Source organism: Epinephelus moara, chromosome 19 (genome assembly GCF_006386435.1).
Source record: "Epinephelus moara isolate mb chromosome 19, YSFRI_EMoa_1.0, whole genome shotgun sequence".
NCBI classification, from domain to species: Eukaryota; Metazoa; Chordata; class Actinopteri; order Perciformes; family Serranidae; genus Epinephelus; species Epinephelus moara.
In genome coordinates, this window is record NC_065524.1 from 39682263 (window position 1) to 39703280 (window position 21018).

Sequence of the window (21018 nt, forward strand, 5' to 3'; positions counted from 1 at the left end):
GGCTTGAGGGGCAGATGAGGGAGAGGGAATTAGAGGGGTCAGGAGGGCTGGTGGGGCTTGAGGGTCCAGGACTGCTCTCTGCAGGGGAGGGAGGGGGAATGGTGAGGTCTGGCAAGCAAGGGATATTGAAGGCCTTGCCCCCAGTGCCTCATGCATTTCAAGATAATAAGGCCAGGTGCTTGGAGTGTCCTTTCCCTGGTCAGTTCCTGACCCTGTTGGGGGCTTTCTCAGTTCCTGTGGGTAATAATATACAGTATGTTAGCTCTCAGCAGCAATAACACTGACAATTAACCAGAGATAACATGATTCACCTTATTTCTTTTTAAGATTTTCCCACTTTTTGGAGGCCTGCTTGTGGGACATGGCGTCCTGCAGCCCCATCTCCTTAATCACAAAGCTATTGTACAACACAACATAAAAAGGAGAGGAAGATGTTTGTCTTTGGTGTAAGAACCTAGCTCATTTAAGCAAGGTAAAGCTGGGCTGCTTTAATTGTACAGCACATTTTAAACTCAAGACAATTCAAAGTGCTTTACATAAATAAAGAACAGACATGAGGACAGAATGTAGAAGCAAAACAGTGCAATGTGAAGGACAAAACATTTAAATAGGAATTGAAATGGGTTAAATCAAAGACAAAATATGACATAAAATTAAACACAGGAGTTACAATGTTATATAATTAAAAGAATAACCTTGTTCATATTTTCTACAAACAGGATTTACAAAGTGCCATGTGAAATTCCATTCATTCATCTTCTAACCGCTTCATCCTCTTGAGGGTCGCGGGGGGGCTGGAGCCTATCCCAGCTGACACTGGGCAAGAGGCAGGGTTCACCCTGGACAGGTCGCCAGACTATCGCAGGGCTGACACATAGAGACAGACAACCATTAATCAAATACTTACGCCCATTCCTGTTTTGCGGCATTTCTCTTCTTTGTGAAGAGGCTGTCATTTTTCATTCTGAGCTCTATCAGCTGTTTTGTTTGCTCCACTGTCCCTGTAAACACATAATATCTAAACACATGAGATATGAGGTAGATGACGTTTATTTATGCATACAGGTATTTGTGGGTTTGCTACAAGTCAAGCGACCTTAGGGACAATGTGATTATCTCCTTTTAATTTATGTTTTTTGTTGGTGATCTTTTAACTCTACATATTCTATGATTTAGTTTGAGATGTCAGTGTGAGGGAAATAACTGTGTGTGTTTGATCTAAAATACTTGAAAAAGTAGACAGAACTTACACTTGAATGATGTTTCCTCCATTGTCCGGACGTAGTTTCTGCTGAAACCATCGGGGAGCCTGCAGTGGTTTGACAAGCCACTTCCACTCAGTGGATAGGGTTAGGGGAAAGGGGCTGGTTTGGGATTGGGCCATTGTCTCCAACTCATCCTCACTGTGACCTCGTCACATGTCCACGTTTGGTCATGGACTTTCCACGTCCACATATGACGTCCAAGGTACCCTGGGTGTGTTGGTTGTTGACGTTCTGGGACGCCGTGTCAACTTCAGCCTGTTACATGCATTGTCTGTTTTCAAAATACACTTCTGTTTTCACAGGAAATGTACAGTTTGATACAGTCTCTTTCAAAATAAAAGCACTACGTCGGTACAACATTGTGAATTGACTTTTTTTTTTCCTTCAACAGCAAACGCACATGTTTGGGTTGAGGAAAAAAGAACAGGGTTTGGCTTTACAATCTTACGGGAGGCTGTTGGACCCATCCATCACCCCTCCTGCCCACTCTACTCGGACTTTTGCCGCCTTAACTTTTGTTGTCCTCCTGCCGTGTTTTCCCCTCACGCTGACAAGCGCCATTAAACTATAACAGCAACCAGCTGCATATCATGGTGACGTTTAAAGACGGCTTTTTTTGTCAGTGTCCCTCACCACGAGTCACTGCCCAAGCTCCGGATTTTGATGACTTGGTAGTAAGACCGGGTTCTAGTCTCCAGTTCAAAAAAATGTTTAAAGTTCTCATGTGAGCTGAAAAATCCTTCCTCCAGATCATGTCTGGGAGCTCATTTTCAATGTGAGTGCAATAAAATAAAGTCTGTTGTGAAGGATTTTTTGGTCCAACTCTTCGTATCTGAAGGTCCGATCAGCTGGGGACCAACACCTTCACTTGCATGGGGCATTTTAAAGATTGATGAGGTGGGTGTTAATGCCTCGTTTCAACACAGATTTGTTTTATAACTTTTTTGCCACATAGTATACAGATTATGCCCCTAGCGTCAACACAAGGAAATTCATCTTTAAAAGGATGGATAAAAATGCCATTGCAGAAATGGCAGAAAAGGTCATTTTGACTGATTTTTGTAGTCCAGTCTCAGGAAACATGCACATGGATTAGAACAGAGACAAAACAGGAGCACTCATGCATGGCAACAAATGACTTAGGAAGTTGGCCTGTCAGGTGTGAAGCAAAGGTTAAATTTTTTAAACATACTTGGAACAGAAAAAAGAAGGTGGAGTTTTGCTAACGTGGGAGATGATGGATGTTCTTATAACAGTAATTGGACTTTGGTTGACTTGCAGATGCACACAGAGCAATGTCAAAAGGAGGCGCAAGAGCATGTTGTCCAACATTTTCCAAGTTTTTAGGACAGTGAGGTAATGGGGCAGAAGGTTGGTCACTTCACTCAGCCTTTCACTCCCCTGCTCTGTCTACACCGAGCACGTTTCTTCTGTGTCTTTTTTATCCGTGGAAGTGACCTGACCCTGCTCTTCCTCTCCTGTCATCCTCATACAGCACAGGCGGGCCAACAGCTTGTCTACAGCTCCTTTCCTCATGAAGACATACAGGACCAGGTCTGCAAGAGGACTGAACTGAAGGAATGGCAGGTATAAACCTGAATCATGGACATCATGATGTGAAGGTCTGTATAACAGTTCCAGGAGCCGAATGACCCAGGGGGAGAACAGCACGGTGTAGTTTAGGAGCACCAGAACTAAAGTCCCCACAATTCGCCGTTTTTCTTTCAGAGGAACAGAAATGGCCGCCGACAGAGCTTTGAGGGTTCCAGCCAGGAAGAAGATGAGCAGAGGAAACGGGAGGAGGAGGAAGACAGTGCGGAAAACCAGTGGGTGCAATTCAGATGTTAGCCATGTGATAAGGAACTCGATTAAAGATAAGGCCCAGACGAAAATGGAGACAAACAAAGAGTACTTGATGCTTCGTCTGAAGCGGTACCACAGCGGGCAGGCAATGACCAGATATCTGGAATACAGGAGAGATGGAGTGCTGGTCAGTCAGAATATTTGTCACATTTCTGGCTTTCACAGTGTTTCTTTTACCAGTGCTCATGCACACACCACCCACCTTTCCAGGGCAATACACACCATGAAGCCAACACTGGCCATCACACCAATGTAGTAGATAAATTTTAAGACATAGAAGACTGCAGATGTCCCGGACTTTGCCACCCAGATCACTAAGCAGCACATCTGGATGAGGTCAGAGATCAGGAGGTTGATAACATAGACTGGAGCCACATGGTCCTCTCGCACCTGCAGTTGGAGTGAGAAATGAAAAAGGTTGCAGGGACTATATAAGACATCCCGACAACACAAACTAACAGCAGATCGCCACATAAAAAAAACAAACAAAACAACTGATGAAGGCTACGATTACATTAAAAGCAAATGTGTCCCAAATCTAATTTTTTGCTCTCATTTGACACAGATCTTATGTTATCAAAATAGTTTTTTATCAATCTGCTCTGGGACACTTTAATATGTGGTCCTGAATCTGATACATATCCGATCACCTGCCACACGACTGCAATGCGAATGTTCATATTGGAATTCATGTGTGTTTTTTGCAGGCAGTTCTCATGAACTATAAATACATTTTCAAATGAAAAGTAATTCACCAAAATTCTTACACATCCCATGTAATGATGAACCATGTATTTGTTAAGGCTGCGATCACATGACCAATGTGCTGACGGGAGTGAAGACAGAAGCAGAACCTTCAGGAGGCAGGTAGAGTTGGTGGATGTGTCACAAAACACAGGACTGAAGCGTGCGAGCATGAGTAATTTTAAGGTACATCGTAACCACGCTTTTACACAGTAGCCTTTACTTGCCTAACCTAAACTTAACTTCACAGGGCATTAATTTGTAGAATATCATATGCACCATCGTATGAGTACACATTGTTTTTTCCCATACACCCATGGTTTTTCTATGTCATGCTTCACTGCAAAGGCACAGATCACCCACCATACAGTGTAGGAACGGTCTGTTTTTACCACAGAACGCTGCCGTAGCCCCTCTGCTGCTGCGGTACGCTGTCCCAGTCGCCAGCCACAACTGCCCAATTGTTAGACGCTTTCTGGTGGGGACAGCTTGTCTACGTGCTGTGACAGAGTTGTCGTAGAGCACTGACGGTGATACTGGAGATTAGCCCTGGACATCCTCAGGTTTGGAGGCTCTTTCATGAAATTCACGACTCCTGACTCCTCCCACATCCACACCTCTCTCCCCACAGAACTACAACAATAGCTGCCTATAAAGCTACCGCTATGGCTTCTTGTGTTCCTTTGTACCTCTTACCTAAGGTTGGGTAGTGAAATTCGGTTCCAAGTAGGAACCGAATCAAAAACGGCGGGTACCGGGTACCCATAAAAATTATTTACTTTCGGTTCTGCTTATCGGCTCCTAGACGCACTAGTAACCTTTCTTACAGTGGCTGCTTATTCAGATACGTATCTGCCAGGACCTGTCTGTTATGTGATTACGTCACGCATTCACGCTGAACTTCAACACACCAGAGAAACTGAAAAAACAAAACAAAACAAAAAACACCGGAGAAACTGCAGAAGAAGAAGCTATGGCTAACTGGGTTAACTATGCAAGTTTGACCGTGGGAAATGCTGTATTGCAGTCGTCAACACCAGACACAGCCAGTGCTAATATTGCTAATAAGCAACGTTGGTACGTCGCCAGCAGCCCAAACAGAGACACCGTTCACATTGGCGAAAAAGAGGCTGACAAAAGATAAAACTGAGGAGTGTCACCGAGCAGTAACAAAGTTTGTGGTTAAAGGACTAACGTACATCCCTTCTCAGTCGTCGAGTCTCCGTCATTCAGGTAAGTTAGATAATGTAATGTCGCCTATTTCCATCCTAAATCCTGTGGCAAAAATATTCTATTTCGTATCGTGCATGTGTGTTTCTCTGCAAACATCAATGACATATATCAACTATAAAATGAATGACCTTGTTCAGAATGAAATCAAAATGAATCTATAAATAGAATAAACACAAAATAGGCATTCTCTATTCATTTAAAATATTTTCAGCTTCAACTTACAATTGTGTATTTTTGCCACACTGTATTACTGATCTCCTAACATCAAAACAGTTACTTTATTTCTTGATGTTTATTTGCTGTTTTACAGTGAATGCAATGCAGTATAGTATTTTAGCACTAATGCTGCTCAGACAGGATTTTATTTTTGTTAAACATTTTCTTAAAAGGTAAAGGAATAAAGTTACTTTTGTTAAATAAACATTTGACATTTTATTTTTCACTATTTTGGAATCGAAATAAGGAATCGTTAGGAACTGGAATCGATAAGCAGAACCGGAATCAGAATCGGATTCATAAAAATCCTAACGATACCCATCCCTACTCTTACCCTCAACCTATAACGAATTATCATCTGATCTCTGCAGCAAATCATTTGGGAAATGAGGCTTGTGCTGTTGCGACATCGATTTTTTGCACAGATGCCTGCCTCGTAAATGTGCAGTTTTTTTGTTGTTGTTCTAGTGTGCATGTGTGTGATGTTATTGGTCGCATGTGAGGTGTCTGAGAGCAGAGATTCATTCACACCATAGACTGTATATAAAAATGGTTGACTTGACAGCTTGCCAAAAATGAAGCCAAAACATTTGGATCGCCCCCTGGTGGCTGGGTGCAGTATCGGTTAGGATGGGAAAGGGGCCAAACTAAAAGATCAAACTATACGTCTAAATAACTTTAAATTATTTAAATGTTCAAATGTTCGTTTTTCTGATAAGTTTGGTTATAATTGATTATTTGATGCTTTAAAACAGGTGTTTGACATCATGATTGATAGCTATGTGTGTCACTTGGTGTTCTCGTGATCAATGGCGCTGCTAGTGATTGACCAACCAGATCGCTGCTCAGACTCTGGCTCCCAGTGATGTCACCAGCACAGGATGGCAGTGGCCGGATCTGGGATATTTTAGCTTCATTTTTGTACAGTGGGAGTAAGTGGAGACGTGTCATCCATCTTTATAAACAGCCTATGGCTCACACTGATGTCCGATATGGGTCACTTCAAACATGAATGTGAACAGTGTGAAAAAAACTGGAATTTAGCACTAAATGTTCTTGTTTATTTTTATCTTATATGTTTTATATATGTATTGCTTATGACATGGTATGTTCTTGGCATGTATGATTTTATCTGCTTTGCCTTTTTAAGCACATTGAGTTTACGCTTGTTGTATAAAATGTGTTATTTAAAATAAACTTGACTTGACTAAGCCTTGTTATGTTGATGTCGTCAAAATGCTGTTGCTATGGACACAACATCCTGGCTGTTTTGGACCGCAACACTTACTAGATCGCTGCGATGATACAGGTTTCTAAATTTCCACAGGAAAGCTTGATAGTTCTTTACTTACCAGTGAATACAGAGCGTAGATGGCCAATAAGGTCAATGGAAAACCGATCCAGATCACGATCCATGCGATCACATATGAGACTGTTGCTGAAACAGTTTTTATCTTTTGAAAGTCAAACTCTTCAAACATGGTGTAATTTGCATAGTCATGATCATAGTAGTCATGCAGTAAGGTGACATTGAAGTTGTAGATGTAGTGGCTGCTGAAGAAGTCCATTCTTCACAGTGTGACCTGTTTAACAAAGCAAAGGGCAGCAGGTGTGTCAGCACCTGCTCATCATCTCATCCACTCATGCTGCCAGTGCAGGACAATACATATGATAGTAAAACTGAACCACCGAGGGATGCTTGGCAAAAAATACTGTGATTACTGTTTAAAACATCATATATGCCTCTCAATGACATGCGGAAGACAGTTTGATTATTATAAGACATGTTAATAGAGCATGTGCACCCACGGGTTAAATGACAAGCATTTTTTATGTAGGAATAAAACTCAAAGGAATAATAAAGACAAATAAACGTGTTCAAGGTAGTTCCTGATTTATAAATGCTAAACAATTAAATAATTTGAACTTACTGGTTAAGTGCTGCTGGGCCACGGCTATAAAGTGTAACATAGACCAGTGACTGGAAGTTATCTGCAGTAGTGACAAGGAGAGATAAATTGCACAACTCAGCTTCCTCCTTTTTTTTTCTTTTTTTGCTCACTTTTATCTGAAGCAGGCAGCACCTCCTCCACTTTACTACTTAACAGCAAAGCCTCCGCCCTCCATGGTTCAAAGTATTAAAATGGATATCAGAAATAAGTGTCAGTTATTAATTTCATTAAATAATATGATCTAACTTATGTTAACTCCCCTTGTGGGACACTATTTACAGAACAGGAAATTGATTGTAATAGTTCCTTAAAATACACTAAATGATCAATTTGGAAGTCTGATTAATAAATAAAATTAACTGCAAACAAAATGTCCATATCAGTAGTAGCGATAGCAGGTTTTTGGAGTTTAAGACACAATGCAATATGAAATAGACAACAAGTACGATTCAAAAAACATTTATTCAAACATAGCAAAATGCAGATGTAAAAATATAATTTAAATATAAATGAAATCTAAATTATATATATATATATATATATATATATATATATATATATAGAAATTTGAAATTCAAACTTTCATACAGTGTCAGTTTTTTACTAATATTTATATTCATTCTCATTCATTCTCATATTCATTCTAACCTCTTTAAATTTGCATGTGGCACCTTCTAACATCGATGACACAGCAATTCATTATAATTAATTTATAAACCCGTGGACTTTAAATGCTCAAACATGTTCCAGAAAGATCTCTGCTCATGTTCAAAACTTCCTGTACATCTAAAACAAGGTAAATTGGCTGACAGAACGGATAACAACAAAGAAGTTGGCCAAATCAAAGATGGCCACTCAAAGCTGGGAGGTTCTACCTGACCACATGTGGACAGTCAGGACAAAGGAAACATGTGGAGCAGGAACTTTGAGGTCCCACTCTGAGTGTAGTTATGTTGAAAGCCATTGAGTATGTGTGTGTGATGTGTTTTGCATAAAGGTGCTGTGTTAGTAAAAAGAGATGTTTACTTGCATACAAGACTCTGTGTGACGCATTAGCTCACTAATAACAACTTAGCTTTGTCAAAGTCAGCTTTCAAATAACCTGACTACAAAGAGACACAACAATAACATCAAATCAGCACACGTACATTGAAAGACATTAATAAATGGTCCTGCTTAGCCTGTACAACTGTCCCAATGTTGTACCTATTTGTTACGTTACCAGTCCATGAATGGAGGGATAGGTTGCTTTGTTGCTGCTTGTTAGCAAGGCTTAGAAGTATTGACGTTACAGTTCAGTCTTTGCGATGCTCGATTCCAGTGGTGCAAGTCAGAGGAAACATGTCACTCTTCTACATGATGTTGACTGTGGACACAACCCAATCACCAGCATAAACGTTGGCATTGTAAGTCTCTGAAAACCATGGATACGTTACGTTTGAACGTTATTATGTAGCCCATATTGAAACTTTACATTTCCACAATGCTGTGGTTGTTTAGGCAAACAAACAATTGGTCATGGTTAGGAAAACATCATGTTTCACTTGAAATGCTCACAATGGGTTGTTAAAAACACCACGTCTGGAAACACAGAGACAGTTGGTAAAAACCAGCTGGTGTTGATCTCAAACAGTGGTCTGCTGCTTGGCAGGTGTCTCTCCTAGGTGCCACGCCATCCTCTCCAGCTACTGATGACAAAGTCAGCTCATATACTGTGTCACTTTGGAAATGTTGATTTGATACGTATGAAACGTATCTGTGATTTGCAGAAATGAACAATGCCAACATTCTGGCGACTGACCTGGTGGACATCATTTATACTGCTGAACTGCTGGTTTCATTGCTGTCCATTCTGCAACAACACACAGAGGCCAAGAGCTTGTCTATGGCTCCTTTCTTCATGAAAATATACAGAACCAAGTCTGCAAGAGGGCTCAACCTAAGAAAGACAGGAAACAGGCTGTTGAGAGTATCGTAAATTGAGAGTCCCTTTGCCAAATACAAAATGACAGTGGGCAGGAACAGCAGCGTGTAAATCAGCAGCACCAGGACCAACATTCCTACTATTCGTCGTTTTTCATCAGATGGGACCGAGATGGAGGCAGACAGAGCTCTGAGGGTCCCACCCAGGAAGAATGTGAGCAGGGGTAGGGGAAGGAGTAAAAAGAAGATGGAGACGATTTCTGCAACCTTATAATGCCAGAACAAGAAAATGAGGAGACAAATAACAGGGTAGACCCAGACCGCGACACAGACCAGCACAGAGATCTTGATGGTTCGTTTGAAGTGGTACCACAGTGGGCAGGCGATGACCAAATACCTGAAATACAAGACAGACACAGCTTCAGAATACAATTGTGAGACATAGAAGTCGCTCTACACATACTGGACAGACAGGTAGTTACCTTTCCAGGGCGATGCACACCATGAAGCCAATACTGGCAAACAGACAATAGATGTATGTGTGAAAGAAGACAATGTATATCGTAAAGTTCTTGGGTCGTTCAACCTCAACGATTATGCAGCAGAGCTGAACAAGGTCAGAAAAGAGAAGGTTGATGATGTAGATCGGAGCAACGTGATCCTTTCGCACCTGCAGGAAAACAAAAGTTAACCAACAGTTGTAATTTGGTTCTGAACTCCACCTCCTACCACTCCTCCATAAAGCCCAGCCCTGTTTAGTTTAGTTTAGTTTATTTAGTTTATAAAAAGGACAGCGTGCACGTACATTAGTTGTTTACAAAACAAAAAGATGTTTGCACCAGATTTAGCTAAAGGCTAATTTCCATCTGTAGTCCTCTAACATAAAACATGACACACAACAAAATACACAATCCACAATTAACACAATAGGAGCACACAACATCAGATACAGACACATCATTTACATATATAGGAGTCCCACGTGACATGCACATGTATGCCCCGCACGCTGCATGGCACATAGTGCTATACGGCATATGATACCACACAATATGCACAGCATACCACACAGTGACATACATACATACATACATACATACATACACAGTCTAAAGAATTATTCCTAATGTAAGGTGCAGGGCAAAATGCACCTAGTGTGCCCATATAAAGTGCTGTTTAGCCTATTATAAATATTCAGTGTTGCCTACATAAAGTGCCAATGCAATGCCTATGAAATTTCTTATTTTTACACAGTATAGTGCTGATGAATAGTATTAAGTATACAATGAGGTAAAGTGCACCTATTGTGCTTATATAAAGTGCTGTTTAGCCTATTATAAATATTCTATGTTGCCTACATAAAGTGCCAATGCAATGCCTATGAAATTTCTTATTTTTTTAAACAGTAAAGTATAGTGCTGATGAAAAGTATTAAGTTTACAATGAGGTAAAATGCACCTATTGTACTTATATAAAGTGCTGTTTAGCCTATTATAAATATAAATAAAAATTAAGTTTACAGTGAAGAGACAATATTGACATCTTACAGTTTCATTTTAAGTACCAACTATGGTAGTTCAGAGTTGCACAGAAGAATCAAATACCAGCAATGGTAATTAAGAGTTACAGAAGAGTTGTAGTAAAGCAGGACCGAGGTAACAGTGAACAGTAGTAACATTCTAAATGTATACAGAGCGAAAGAACAAAAAACAAACAACACTGGCAGGAAATCAGACAGCACCACCTAGTGTTGGAAACACTGATTACTTAGGAGCCATTTTTTTGTGACAAGGCAGAAGCTTTTATGATTTACATTAATTTTCATGTCACTGGGAAGCCTATTCCATTCTCTGATGGCCTTGACAGAAAAGGAGGATTGACCAAAAGCAGAGTTTCTTTGTGGAACCTTGCAGTCCCCTCTCGATGCACATCTTAATGCCCTTGTTCTCTGCTCAGAACAGGCTGTCACATATTTTTTCAATGGAGGGGGGGCAACATTGTGAATTATTTTATGAATTAAACGAATATATGAGGAGGTAATTAGATTATCAAAACTTAATAGGTTGTATTTGGAAAGAATGTTACAGTGGTGGTACTGTCTTGGTTTCCTATCCAGTATTTTTAGGGCCTGTCCATACAAGGATTTGATCGGCTTTAATGCTGTGGAGTGTACAACTTAAAGTTGTCTTGTGCAAAGATACTCCACTTCTTGCTGTGGAGCTTTCCAGCTCCCTCAGGTTTACCTTTGGTATCTCGGTTGTCTCTCTTGCCTGGTCTTTGAGTTTTGGTGAGCAGCCTTCTCTTGGCAGGTTTGTTGTGGTGCCCAATGTTTTCAGTTTTGTAATTATGGATTTAATGGTGCTCCATGGGATGTTCAAAGTTTCACCCTGATCTCCAGACATTTATACCTCACCGTTTTGGAGAGTTCCTTTGTCTTAACAGTGTACACCATTGTGCTTTACGTTTTATTACTGGCTGTGGAAACTGCGTACACCACTGTATGCTACCGTTAAATGGCCTTGGTTGTTTTTTATACATAAAAAACTCTGCTTGGGCTGGTTCCTTCTTATTTGTGGACATACATGTGTAAAAACCAAAATCATTATGGCCTAGGCTCTCACAATATTTGACAGAAGCTTCCCAAGGTTCGAACTGATTTAGGCAAAATAAATTGCTGCTACTTCCTCCTGGAATAATCTACAGGCGGACCTGAAGGTGTCTGAGCTACAGCTGATTACTACAGAGGGGAACAGAAAAAGGAGAAAACAGCACTCTTGGTCGATGCGATTGCTCGTACATTATCACTGAAATCGTTTTAGTGAACTCTAGTGTTTAAGATAAGATAGATAAGATATGAAACTGTTTTTGTATTGCATTTTAAATATAAATGAGTGACGTTTACCACGTCATCCAAAAAACTATGATAAACTGAAGTAAACAGTTTAATGGAGATGCGAAAGAGCAGGTGGAGGATTTATGGACTGGAAATTACGCATTACATTTTTTGTTATACACTGTTGAGGAGGTGAAGATACTGTAGATTGATTGTTGTCAGAAGTTAGGGTACTAATCTGAGCAAGTTTGTCCAGAAAGATAGATGCAAATTCATTATATATGTTGAGGAGGTAAATTCTGAGGGAAGTAATCTCTTTGGATTCATCAGTTCATCCTTAGTGTAGAACAGAAAGGAAGGCCTACTTTAATGTCTCAACCTTTTTCTTTCATTGTCACATTTTTGTAAATTTCATGATTAGCCTGATGAGAGCTTTTGCACTCAGACTTTGTTCTGCATCCTCACATTGTCAGAGTTCCTCCAGGGCTACATATCCATTTAGTTTCTACTTGTGAAACTTGGTCCAAAATTTGAGAAATCGTGACAGAGAAAGCATTTAGCATGTCATCACAGGAAGACAGGGAAGTTAATGTACACTGGGAATACCCCTGAATAAACATGTTGGCAATGTTTTCATTCATGTGACGCTTCTTCACCTGAGTGGAACAGAGACATGTTGATAAAGACTAAAATAATCAGCCAATGCTAAATTTAGTTGTACAGTTGCTGTTATTGTCAGTATGTATATTAAAATCAGCTGCAATAACTGTGCTGTCACCTGTGTCTGTAGATATCAGTTCACCCAGTTCCTCTGATAAACCCTGTCTAGGGTTAGGAGGGTGATAGAAACAGTAACAGGAGAATTTACTGTCATATTCAAAAGATGGATAGTTACAAAAGGAAATGGGTTTACATTTTAAAAAGTCACTATATAAGAGAGCAACCCCCTCCACATCTTCCAGTGGACGTGGGACAATGCAGGGAACTGTAGTTAGAGGGCGACGCCTTGGTAAGTTCCTCACACCACGTTTGATCGAGCCAAGTTTCTGTTAATAAGAATGCAGTCCAATTTATGAGAGAATCATGTCATTTATAACAAAAGCTTTTTATAGCTAATGATGTGATGTTTCGTAAAGCCGTCTGTGACAGGGACAGAAATTCATGTCCGAGCCATGTGTTTGTTTTCTATTTGCATGTTTTTATCAGTGTGCTGTGCTTTTATTTTACCTTGTGTGTTTTATATGATTTTACCAGGGTTGCTGTGATTGTTTTATTTTTAGTCCCGTCTGAGGTGAGTTTTTAAAACAGTGGACTTAAACTGTCTTGACCCTGAAAGACAAACCCACACCCTGAGGCACATGACCTAATTACCTGATGAGCGACAGGTGCGGGGGGCACCTGCTGGACGGACTTTTATTGAGGTAGGGCGAAATAGGAAGAGAGCATGCAGGTTGCAGCTGACACTAATTATTTTTAAAAAAAAATTCTAAATGTCTAAATTCAGCATAAAGCGTGCAGCACTTCAGTTGCTCGGCCTCGCCATACATCTTTGGAATAGAAGGAGAAGTCAGATCGGTGGGCGGAATCTGGAGGGTTTTACGTCTATAAGACATCTGGCAGACCTTTTAGGTTTAACTCTAAGTGTGGTGTTTTAAGTAGTGCTTCTGTTCTCTACTACACTAACGGGAAGTGTTAATGAGTCTGTCAGGAAGTGACGCCTGCACAGGATTGAAGAGTCAGTTCAGGTGTGACCCCACACTGACTTTAAGACACAGGAAGTAAGGGTGCAAAAATGCTTACTCATTTCTGGGTTGTTTTAAGACTCATTGCACCATTTGACCATGACAGTACGCTACATCCCAGCGCTCTGACACTTGACCCCCAGCCCATCTAGAGATCCTCTACAGAGAGACACATGACACATACCAGAGAATAAAGAGCACAGATGGCCACCAGGGTCAAAGGAAGGCCGATACCGATGATTATGTATGTCACCACTTTAATGCTTAATCCAGGTTCTCCATTATAACCGTAGGCGGTGGTGATGTTGCTGTTGTCCTGTGAAGGGTTGTTCATGTTTAGATCTTCCATTCTTCAGAGTGAAACCTGTAGATGAAGAGATCAGGTTACAGAAAGGCAGCATGTTGTTACCCAACATTGGTCAGTGACATCACCAACACCATAAGGCCTCACTACTCGTCAAACGAACCTCTGCTCTCTGATTCTGGATGAGGAGGTTTACATGACCGTGAACCATCTGCGTTATCGTCATGTGCAGGTTGTGTTGTGATGTGCTCTCTGACATGTTGACCTTTACCAATATATCATGAAAATGTTTCAGGGACCTTTGTTGCTGTCTGTCTCTGCTGTCTCCTCTCAACAACTGACTGTAGCAGGATTTACACGTGTGCGTCAGCTCTATGCAGAGCCTACGCTGCTGTGAGCATTTATACCTGTGTGGTGGTGTGTCTGTGTCACTCTGCAGTTACACCTCCAACACACTGGGTGGCCGTGGGGTTTCTGTGAAGTGCTGTAAAGTTTACTTGATTCAAAACGCACATTAAACACACACTCAGCACACACTCAGCACACATTAAACACACACTAAACACACATGCTGCTTTCATGACTGCCCAGTAGTACTTGGACAGCCAAGCCGTGGTGGCACACAGGTATGTGACGTGTCAGAGGAGAAACGAGCCGTTCACATTTCTCTCTTTGTGGCAGGTAACGGTCCACAAACCTCACCGCACTTTAGGGACTGTTCTTTACTTATGAAGGGACTGTTCTTTACTTGTCAGGGGAGGAGGGTGGCTGGTTGATTTTTATTTTATTTATTTATTTTATTTTGATCCCCCCTATGTTAATCACTTATTGATGCTGTTTTTGAAGTATGAATAAGTCAATAAGTAATTTATTCCATTGAAATATCATTGATGTATTATAGAAAAGTGATTTATCTTTTTATAAATGACAAAAGGCACATCTGCCTCATTTTCACTGTGGTTTCGTGATACTACTCAGAACCATGATATTTTCACTGGTATCGTACCGTGGGTCCCAATTTTGGTACCATGACAAGTCTCTGATGACTAAACTTCGCACTGGGGCGGGTGTCCCACATTGGGGGGGGGCTCCAAGGTCCCTAACCCAGAGTGTCTTGAAACAGCCCTGCCCACAAGTACATTGTGTAAATTAGCCTAGCAGCTAGCAGAGATTTCCTCTGCTCATATTTCAGTCAGGATTAATCACACACAGTGTGTGGAGGCTTTATTGTCTTCACAATTTATTGTTTCTTATCTGTGAAATGAAAGTAAATCAAAGCTTTGTTTCCACTGAGGGAAATGGTTTCAGCTCACAGAGACAGACAGGAGGTCTGCGTCACTGTGACGTGGAGTTACATCTCTGGGGAGGTGCATGTCAGGCTACGGTGTCAATTCAACGCAGAGATATAAATCCCGCATAACATGTTATCAAACATAGTGTCACAACACACAAATCTTAAGCATATCTCAGCTGCCATCATTTCCTGAACAGCTACAAACATCAGTGAAAAGACCTCTCAGCGGATTCATACTGACTCAGAACAAGTCATATTAAACATATTAAAAACCTTTATAAGCATGTTGTAGTCATATATGGACTCTATACCTGAAATTTCTAAACTACATTGTTGTGTATTTATTTCCTACCAATATTGCATGTGCTCTCCCCATTTTTTATTTGTTCATTCTTCCTTCACCAAATTTAATTCAAAATACTGTTTCTTTTTTGCCTGTTTTAACCTTTTTTGCTTTTTTTCTTGGACTGCTTTTTTTTAGTCTTTGTTACACAGTCACATACTTACAGTTCTGAGGCTTTAAGGGAAGAGTGAAGAAATGAAAACAACATCGGTTTGTGATGGAAATTATTAATATTATCGAAAGATTATCAACAATATAATGGAAATTATGAAATTCTGTAAAATCTATGCAGCATTTAACACTTATCTAATGGAAAGCTTTAGGCCACTGTATTATGTGGAGAGAATGTGAAGCAATCCCTCGGGATATCACAAGCACAAGTGCCTCACATGACATTTAGTCTTTGTCAAGAAATGTCAAGGTGCATGACAGCTGCTTCACTGCCATGTTTGTTTGTTTGTTGTAAATTTTCTTACAGGGAAATCAAAGCACGAGAACGGTGCTGTTTTGTTTACTGTATTTGACGAGCCTCTTGGTTCACTGTCTATCATAAGTGTGCTGGAGTCATGATTGATAGGTGCAAAGACTTTTAACAGTGCAATGCATTCATGATGAGGGTTGTTTAAAAATAACCGATTAAAAAGTTGCAGTGATTGCAGACATAAATATATATATACATTAAATACATTACCTGATGTTAAAATGTTAGGGAGTGTTGTTAACTTTAATTGCACTTTATTTAATAGGGGAAATATATTGAAGAAAAGGCACTGGTGTAAAATATATTTGAATGTTTACAAATGTGTTGACTATTTAGATTTATTTACGGTACCATATATAAAATAGAATGTTTTTCTTTGCTGTTTTTTTGTTATGTTAAGGTTTTCCACCTGCCTACTGATGACCAAACACGAGTGAAGTGATGAAACTAACTGAGTTGTCAAACTTAACTGCTAAACCTGGAAAAATAAGGAGGAGGAAAAGAAAAGCTGTTCGATCTTTGAGTGGAATCCAATAAAATCTCTGGGTAGATGCACATAATCTGAAAAGGTAACCAAACTTCTCCGTCACCCCTCTGATGATGCTGGTTATAGATCCCTGACCTCAGCAGCTGTCATTAAGTATCAGTATCTGACATCTTCTCTCTTCAGGCCTCGCTCTTTGCACTCGTTCTTGACTGTTTTGTGAGAGTCCTTCTGCAGACGCTGAATTAAACTTACAGAAAGACAAGTTTCTGACTCGATGTGTTTTGTCTTGTTGAAACTGCAACCACAGGTTTAAACACAGTACTCTGTACACTTGTTACAGTCTAACTCATTTCCATAACTCTTTTCAGGTATTTTATCCTCATTTAAAATCTCTCTATACAAGGAAAGAGCAACATCAAAGTTTTACCTTCGAAAGCTGTAAGATCCAACCTGAGTGAATTCCCTCCACCAGCGTCTGATGCTTTGTCCTCTGTAACCAAACAGTCTACAATAAATATGCTACATGATGAAATGCAGTAGGTTGATTATAATCTACACCTCCTCTTCTGAGGAAGAGACAAAAAAGTGGTGAGGCATTAAGCACTTGGTGTGTTTCGACGCCTGCGTCAGCTTCATATCTCAGATTCAGTCGAGTTGTGGTTTTTTGCTTAGAAACATTCCCGATTCAGAGAAATGACTCAGAAGTGTCTCAGTGGCAACCATCATCTTGATTTACAGAGCAATTTCAAAATGCATATTACTAAGTATTTCACAATGAAAAAATAAAATAAAACGGATGTCATATCATCGTCGAGTTTTAAAAGAAAAAAGATTAAACCTAGAATTACTGTCTTGGGGTTGTATGCCTCCACAAACCAGTCCGGTTGTAGTTACAGTTTGTATTCATGTCTGTCCACAGTCATACGTAACCATGACAGACGGACATGCTTCATTTATGGATGTTGCTGCAAAGACGCTGCAAATTCTAAAACATGGATGCTTCACACACAGAAGATCTATACAATGAGCACAGTTTGAGATTAGAGTCACCAATTCAGCATCTGACCAAATGTCTCCCCTTCTGTTCCTGAGGTATGACGTTAAAACATGATGATGTCACAGTCAAGCTGACCTTTGACCTTTCCAATCACCTCATCCTTTTGGACATTTGTGTGAAATTTTGTCACATTTAGCTTGAGAATTCTTCAGTTGTGGTTACAAACATATTTTCTGACACTGACCTTTGACCTTGGAACACCAAATTCTCATCAGTTTATTCTTCAGTCCAAGGGGACGTTTGTGCCAAATTTAAAGAAATGCTCTGAATGTGTGTTTGAGATATCCTGTTCATGTTCCTGAGCACGCAGCACATTCTCACTCCGACCTCGCGATCACAGCATTGTGGGTTCAGACAACATGAAGTTTGGGATGACTTGGATCATGCAGGGTCGAGGTATAATTACAGCTAATACATGAGAATATATAGACACTGAGTCGTAGTGGACCGCACGAAATGTCATTTTAGAAGGACCTGGCCTGTAGTTCTGTTTCCTTTTTTGGATTCTCAATAAACCTTGTTGAACTTTTTCCTTCCCTGGCGTGAGCACTGTGGATCTCCAGAAAAGAAACAGAAACTTGAGTCAAACCGTGACTTCACATAAACTAAGCGGCCGAGGAACTGAATGATGATGAAATGAATGATGAAATCTACCACAGCGCCTTCACATTCTTCTCAGAGAAATGAGCACATCTCAAAAAGTAAATAACAAACATGGTCCGAATCACTTTGAGAGTCTAAAGAAGTATTTTGTGTTTTTTCTTTACATAAAAAAATCTTTTGGATCTTTTGTGTTTTTATTCTGTAAAATCTAATGAAACATCTGATATTTTTCAATGTCAATACTTTTATCAACTATTATGACTTCCATAACTTTTTAGCTCAGGTTTTCTTTTAGGGATAGGAAGCATTTGAAAATGACATCACAATTAGCAAAAATATTATGGGTGGGAAAAAATGGATACAGCATAGTATGTGTGGCAATATCACATCGTCACACAGTGCCAAGTTTCAGGTTTTTTTGTAAATGATTAATACAAACACATTTAAAATGAAGTATTGTGGTATTATCGTATCATGGAGCCTCTGGTGATTCCCACCACCAAAAAATACAAATGCAGGCACTGAAGTATAGTTTCTATTGCAGAGTTCAAAGGGTTAAAACATAACCGCTATCAGCTCGTGTCAAGCCTGAATGTTTCAGGTTTTTTGTGAACATAAACTGTCGACATGTACTCTTTTTTCAGATGGTCACTCCTACATTGTAGACGGACACACAAACTCAATGGGACAACTTTTCTCTTCGCTCTTTCACCTGTTGATCTTCATATTTTCCTCTGATGCTACCATACCTCAGTACGGTCACATATTCTCCACTGTCTTCCAGCGTCACATAAAGACACCACTGAGTCTCTCTGAGCACCAGGATTCCACCGGTCTTGTTGCTCATTTCTCGGCCCGTCTTTGAGTCGTAACACGCGATGTTGTGAGGGACAGTTGTGAAGCTGAAGACATCTGAAGACACCAGGGTGCTCTGTGAGAGACCCCTCTCACACTGGAGTTAGTCCAGTTCTCTGCAACACACATGGGTGGAGAATTGATGCATCATATATTCAGCCAGTCAGCGCTGATACAACTCTGAGCAAAACTGTTGATGTCCAATTTGGGATGTTTCCAACAGAAATGTTTGGCAGGCGAAGCGGAGCAATTTAACTAATGTAGCACATTTCATTACCAGAAAGCTCCGTGTGCGTTACGTGACTTTAAAGTGACTTAGAAAAGAGGAGGTTATGTTTGGGGTCTTTACTGATGCCTACTGTTTATATTCACTCTCATGGGTGTATATGTTTACTGTCATGATCAGGGGAAAAGTGATCAGTCATCAGAATACTGTAAATGTCAGACTGTAGCAAAACTCTTACATATCTTTATTTCTTTATGCTTTATGTGAAACATTTGTACTTTGTCTTCTTGTGGAGAGATGCTATACAAATAAATGTGCTTTTCCTCCATGTTTTCTTTTCCAGCTTCGACCAGCAGCTCTGAAGACATCGTATCTGATGTCTGATTTCCAGTATTTTTCCATGCTGCTCTCCTGTATGTCACTGAGTTCAGGACAGACGGCGCTGCTGCTGCTAAGCTGCCTGCTTCCGTAATTACTGTATTTCACCAACTAAATGCTGATACTCCTCTCATTCACAATAAAAAGCCTTGTGTTAACAAATGAAGGGATTCTGTCCACAGAAACGCTGTCAGAGGGCTTTTGTTTTGAAATGGAAACAGGAAGTGTTGTTGAAATATTCATGATCATTAGGCCATGCAAAAGCTCCCACAAACACTAAGAACAGCAAAGATACAGGTGACCTTAATGTTAAGGTGTTCTTTAACATTCCCTCATCTTAAATTTAAAAATGCACAAAATCCCCCTCAAACAGAAAATCCAAAGGCAAAGAAGTCTCTCAAAAGAGCCTAAACACCAAGGTTTCTGACTGACAGTGTCCGCTAACATGAGGTGTGCACCACACTGAGGAAGGATCAGAGTGTTCGGTTCACCACCTCTCTTAAAACCTAAGAAAGGGCGTCGTCACACTCTGATTGGCCCTGGGGGAGAAGCCCACCAAGCTGCTCTCAATTTTCAATTAGGAGTCAGTCCCCACAGCTGCACAACAGGTGATCTGAATCACCCTCCAATCAACTCAGGGCAACTGTGACATTCAGCTAAAATCAACTGGGGAAAAGGATTTTATTTATTTAGTCTTTATTTGACCAGATTTGTCCCGTTGAGGTCAAAGATCGATCTTATCAGGGAGCCCAGGACAAGAACAGCAGCAGAGTTTCAACAACAAATAAAATTCACATAAATCTGATTCAAATAAATTTCTGAGATGAAGCAGCTGCACACAAACAGCCTGGACTCAAGAGACTTCTCCATAAATTCAAACTCAACCGAGGTCACTGTGTGTTGAAGCTTAAATCACTCTGCAGATTGTTCCATGCTGAAGGTGCAGAGAACCTGAAAGACTTCATCCCCAGTTCAGTTCTGACTTTGGGCGCAACAAGACGCAAAAAGTCCTGCGAACACAGATTGTAATTTCCATATTTCATATTTGAAAGAGAACATAAGTAGGAAGGAATTTTACCAGCAGTGGCTTTGTAAATAAAAACACACTGAGGCAGCATGAACACAAAACACTTCGGTGAGTAGGAGATCCTCAGTTTGTCATGAATCACAGAGCCTCATGACACACACTGTCCAGCATGTGAAGACAGCAAGCAGGAGG

The 21018-nt window shown here is 40.3% G+C and overlaps 2 protein-coding genes across 2 annotated transcripts; both read right to left on the bottom strand.

Annotated features, from left to right (window-relative positions):
• Positions 1-2675: 2675 nt before the first annotated feature.
• Positions 2676-6889, bottom strand: LOC126406345 (G-protein coupled receptor 4-like). Its single transcript, XM_050070552.1, has 3 exons — positions 6674-6889; positions 3331-3518; positions 2676-3228 (listed from the first exon to the last, which is right to left on the bottom strand). Exons 1-3 carry the CDS (start codon positions 6887-6889, stop codon positions 2676-2678), a joined length of 957 nt encoding a protein of 318 aa, XP_049926509.1.
• A 2199-nt stretch (positions 6890-9088) lies between these two features.
• LOC126406346 (G-protein coupled receptor 4-like) lies at positions 9089-14120 on the bottom strand. The gene is made up of 3 exons (XM_050070553.1): positions 13956-14120; positions 9679-9866; positions 9089-9593 (listed from the first exon to the last, which is right to left on the bottom strand). Exons 1-3 carry the CDS (start codon positions 14118-14120, stop codon positions 9089-9091), a joined length of 858 nt encoding a protein of 285 aa, XP_049926510.1.
• Between the last annotated feature and the right edge of the window lie 6898 nt (positions 14121-21018).

What these genes read in the sequence shown, in the direction of transcription:
- LOC126406345 (XM_050070552.1), bottom strand. Translation starts at nt 6,889, where the DNA reads ATGGACTTCTTCAGCAGCCACTACATCTACAACTTCAATGTCACCTTA. An exon ending in TCTACGCTCTGTATTCACTG is followed by an intron (nt 3,519 to 6,673) that starts GTAAGTAAAGAA and finishes CTCCAACTGCAG; the next exon opens with GTGCGAGAGGACCATGTGGC. An exon ending in GTGTGTATTGCCCTGGAAAG is followed by an intron (nt 3,229 to 3,330) that starts GTGGGTGGTGTG and finishes CCTGTATTCCAG; the next exon opens with ATATCTGGTCATTGCCTGCC.
- LOC126406346 (XM_050070553.1), bottom strand. Translation starts at nt 14,120, where the DNA reads ATGGAAGATCTAAACATGAACAACCCTTCACAGGACAACAGCAACATC. An exon ending in TCTGTGCTCTTTATTCTCTG is followed by an intron (nt 9,867 to 13,955) that starts GTATGTGTCATG and finishes GTTTTCCTGCAG; the next exon opens with GTGCGAAAGGATCACGTTGC. An exon ending in GTGTGCATCGCCCTGGAAAG is followed by an intron (nt 9,594 to 9,678) that starts GTAACTACCTGT and finishes CTTGTATTTCAG; the next exon opens with GTATTTGGTCATCGCCTGCC.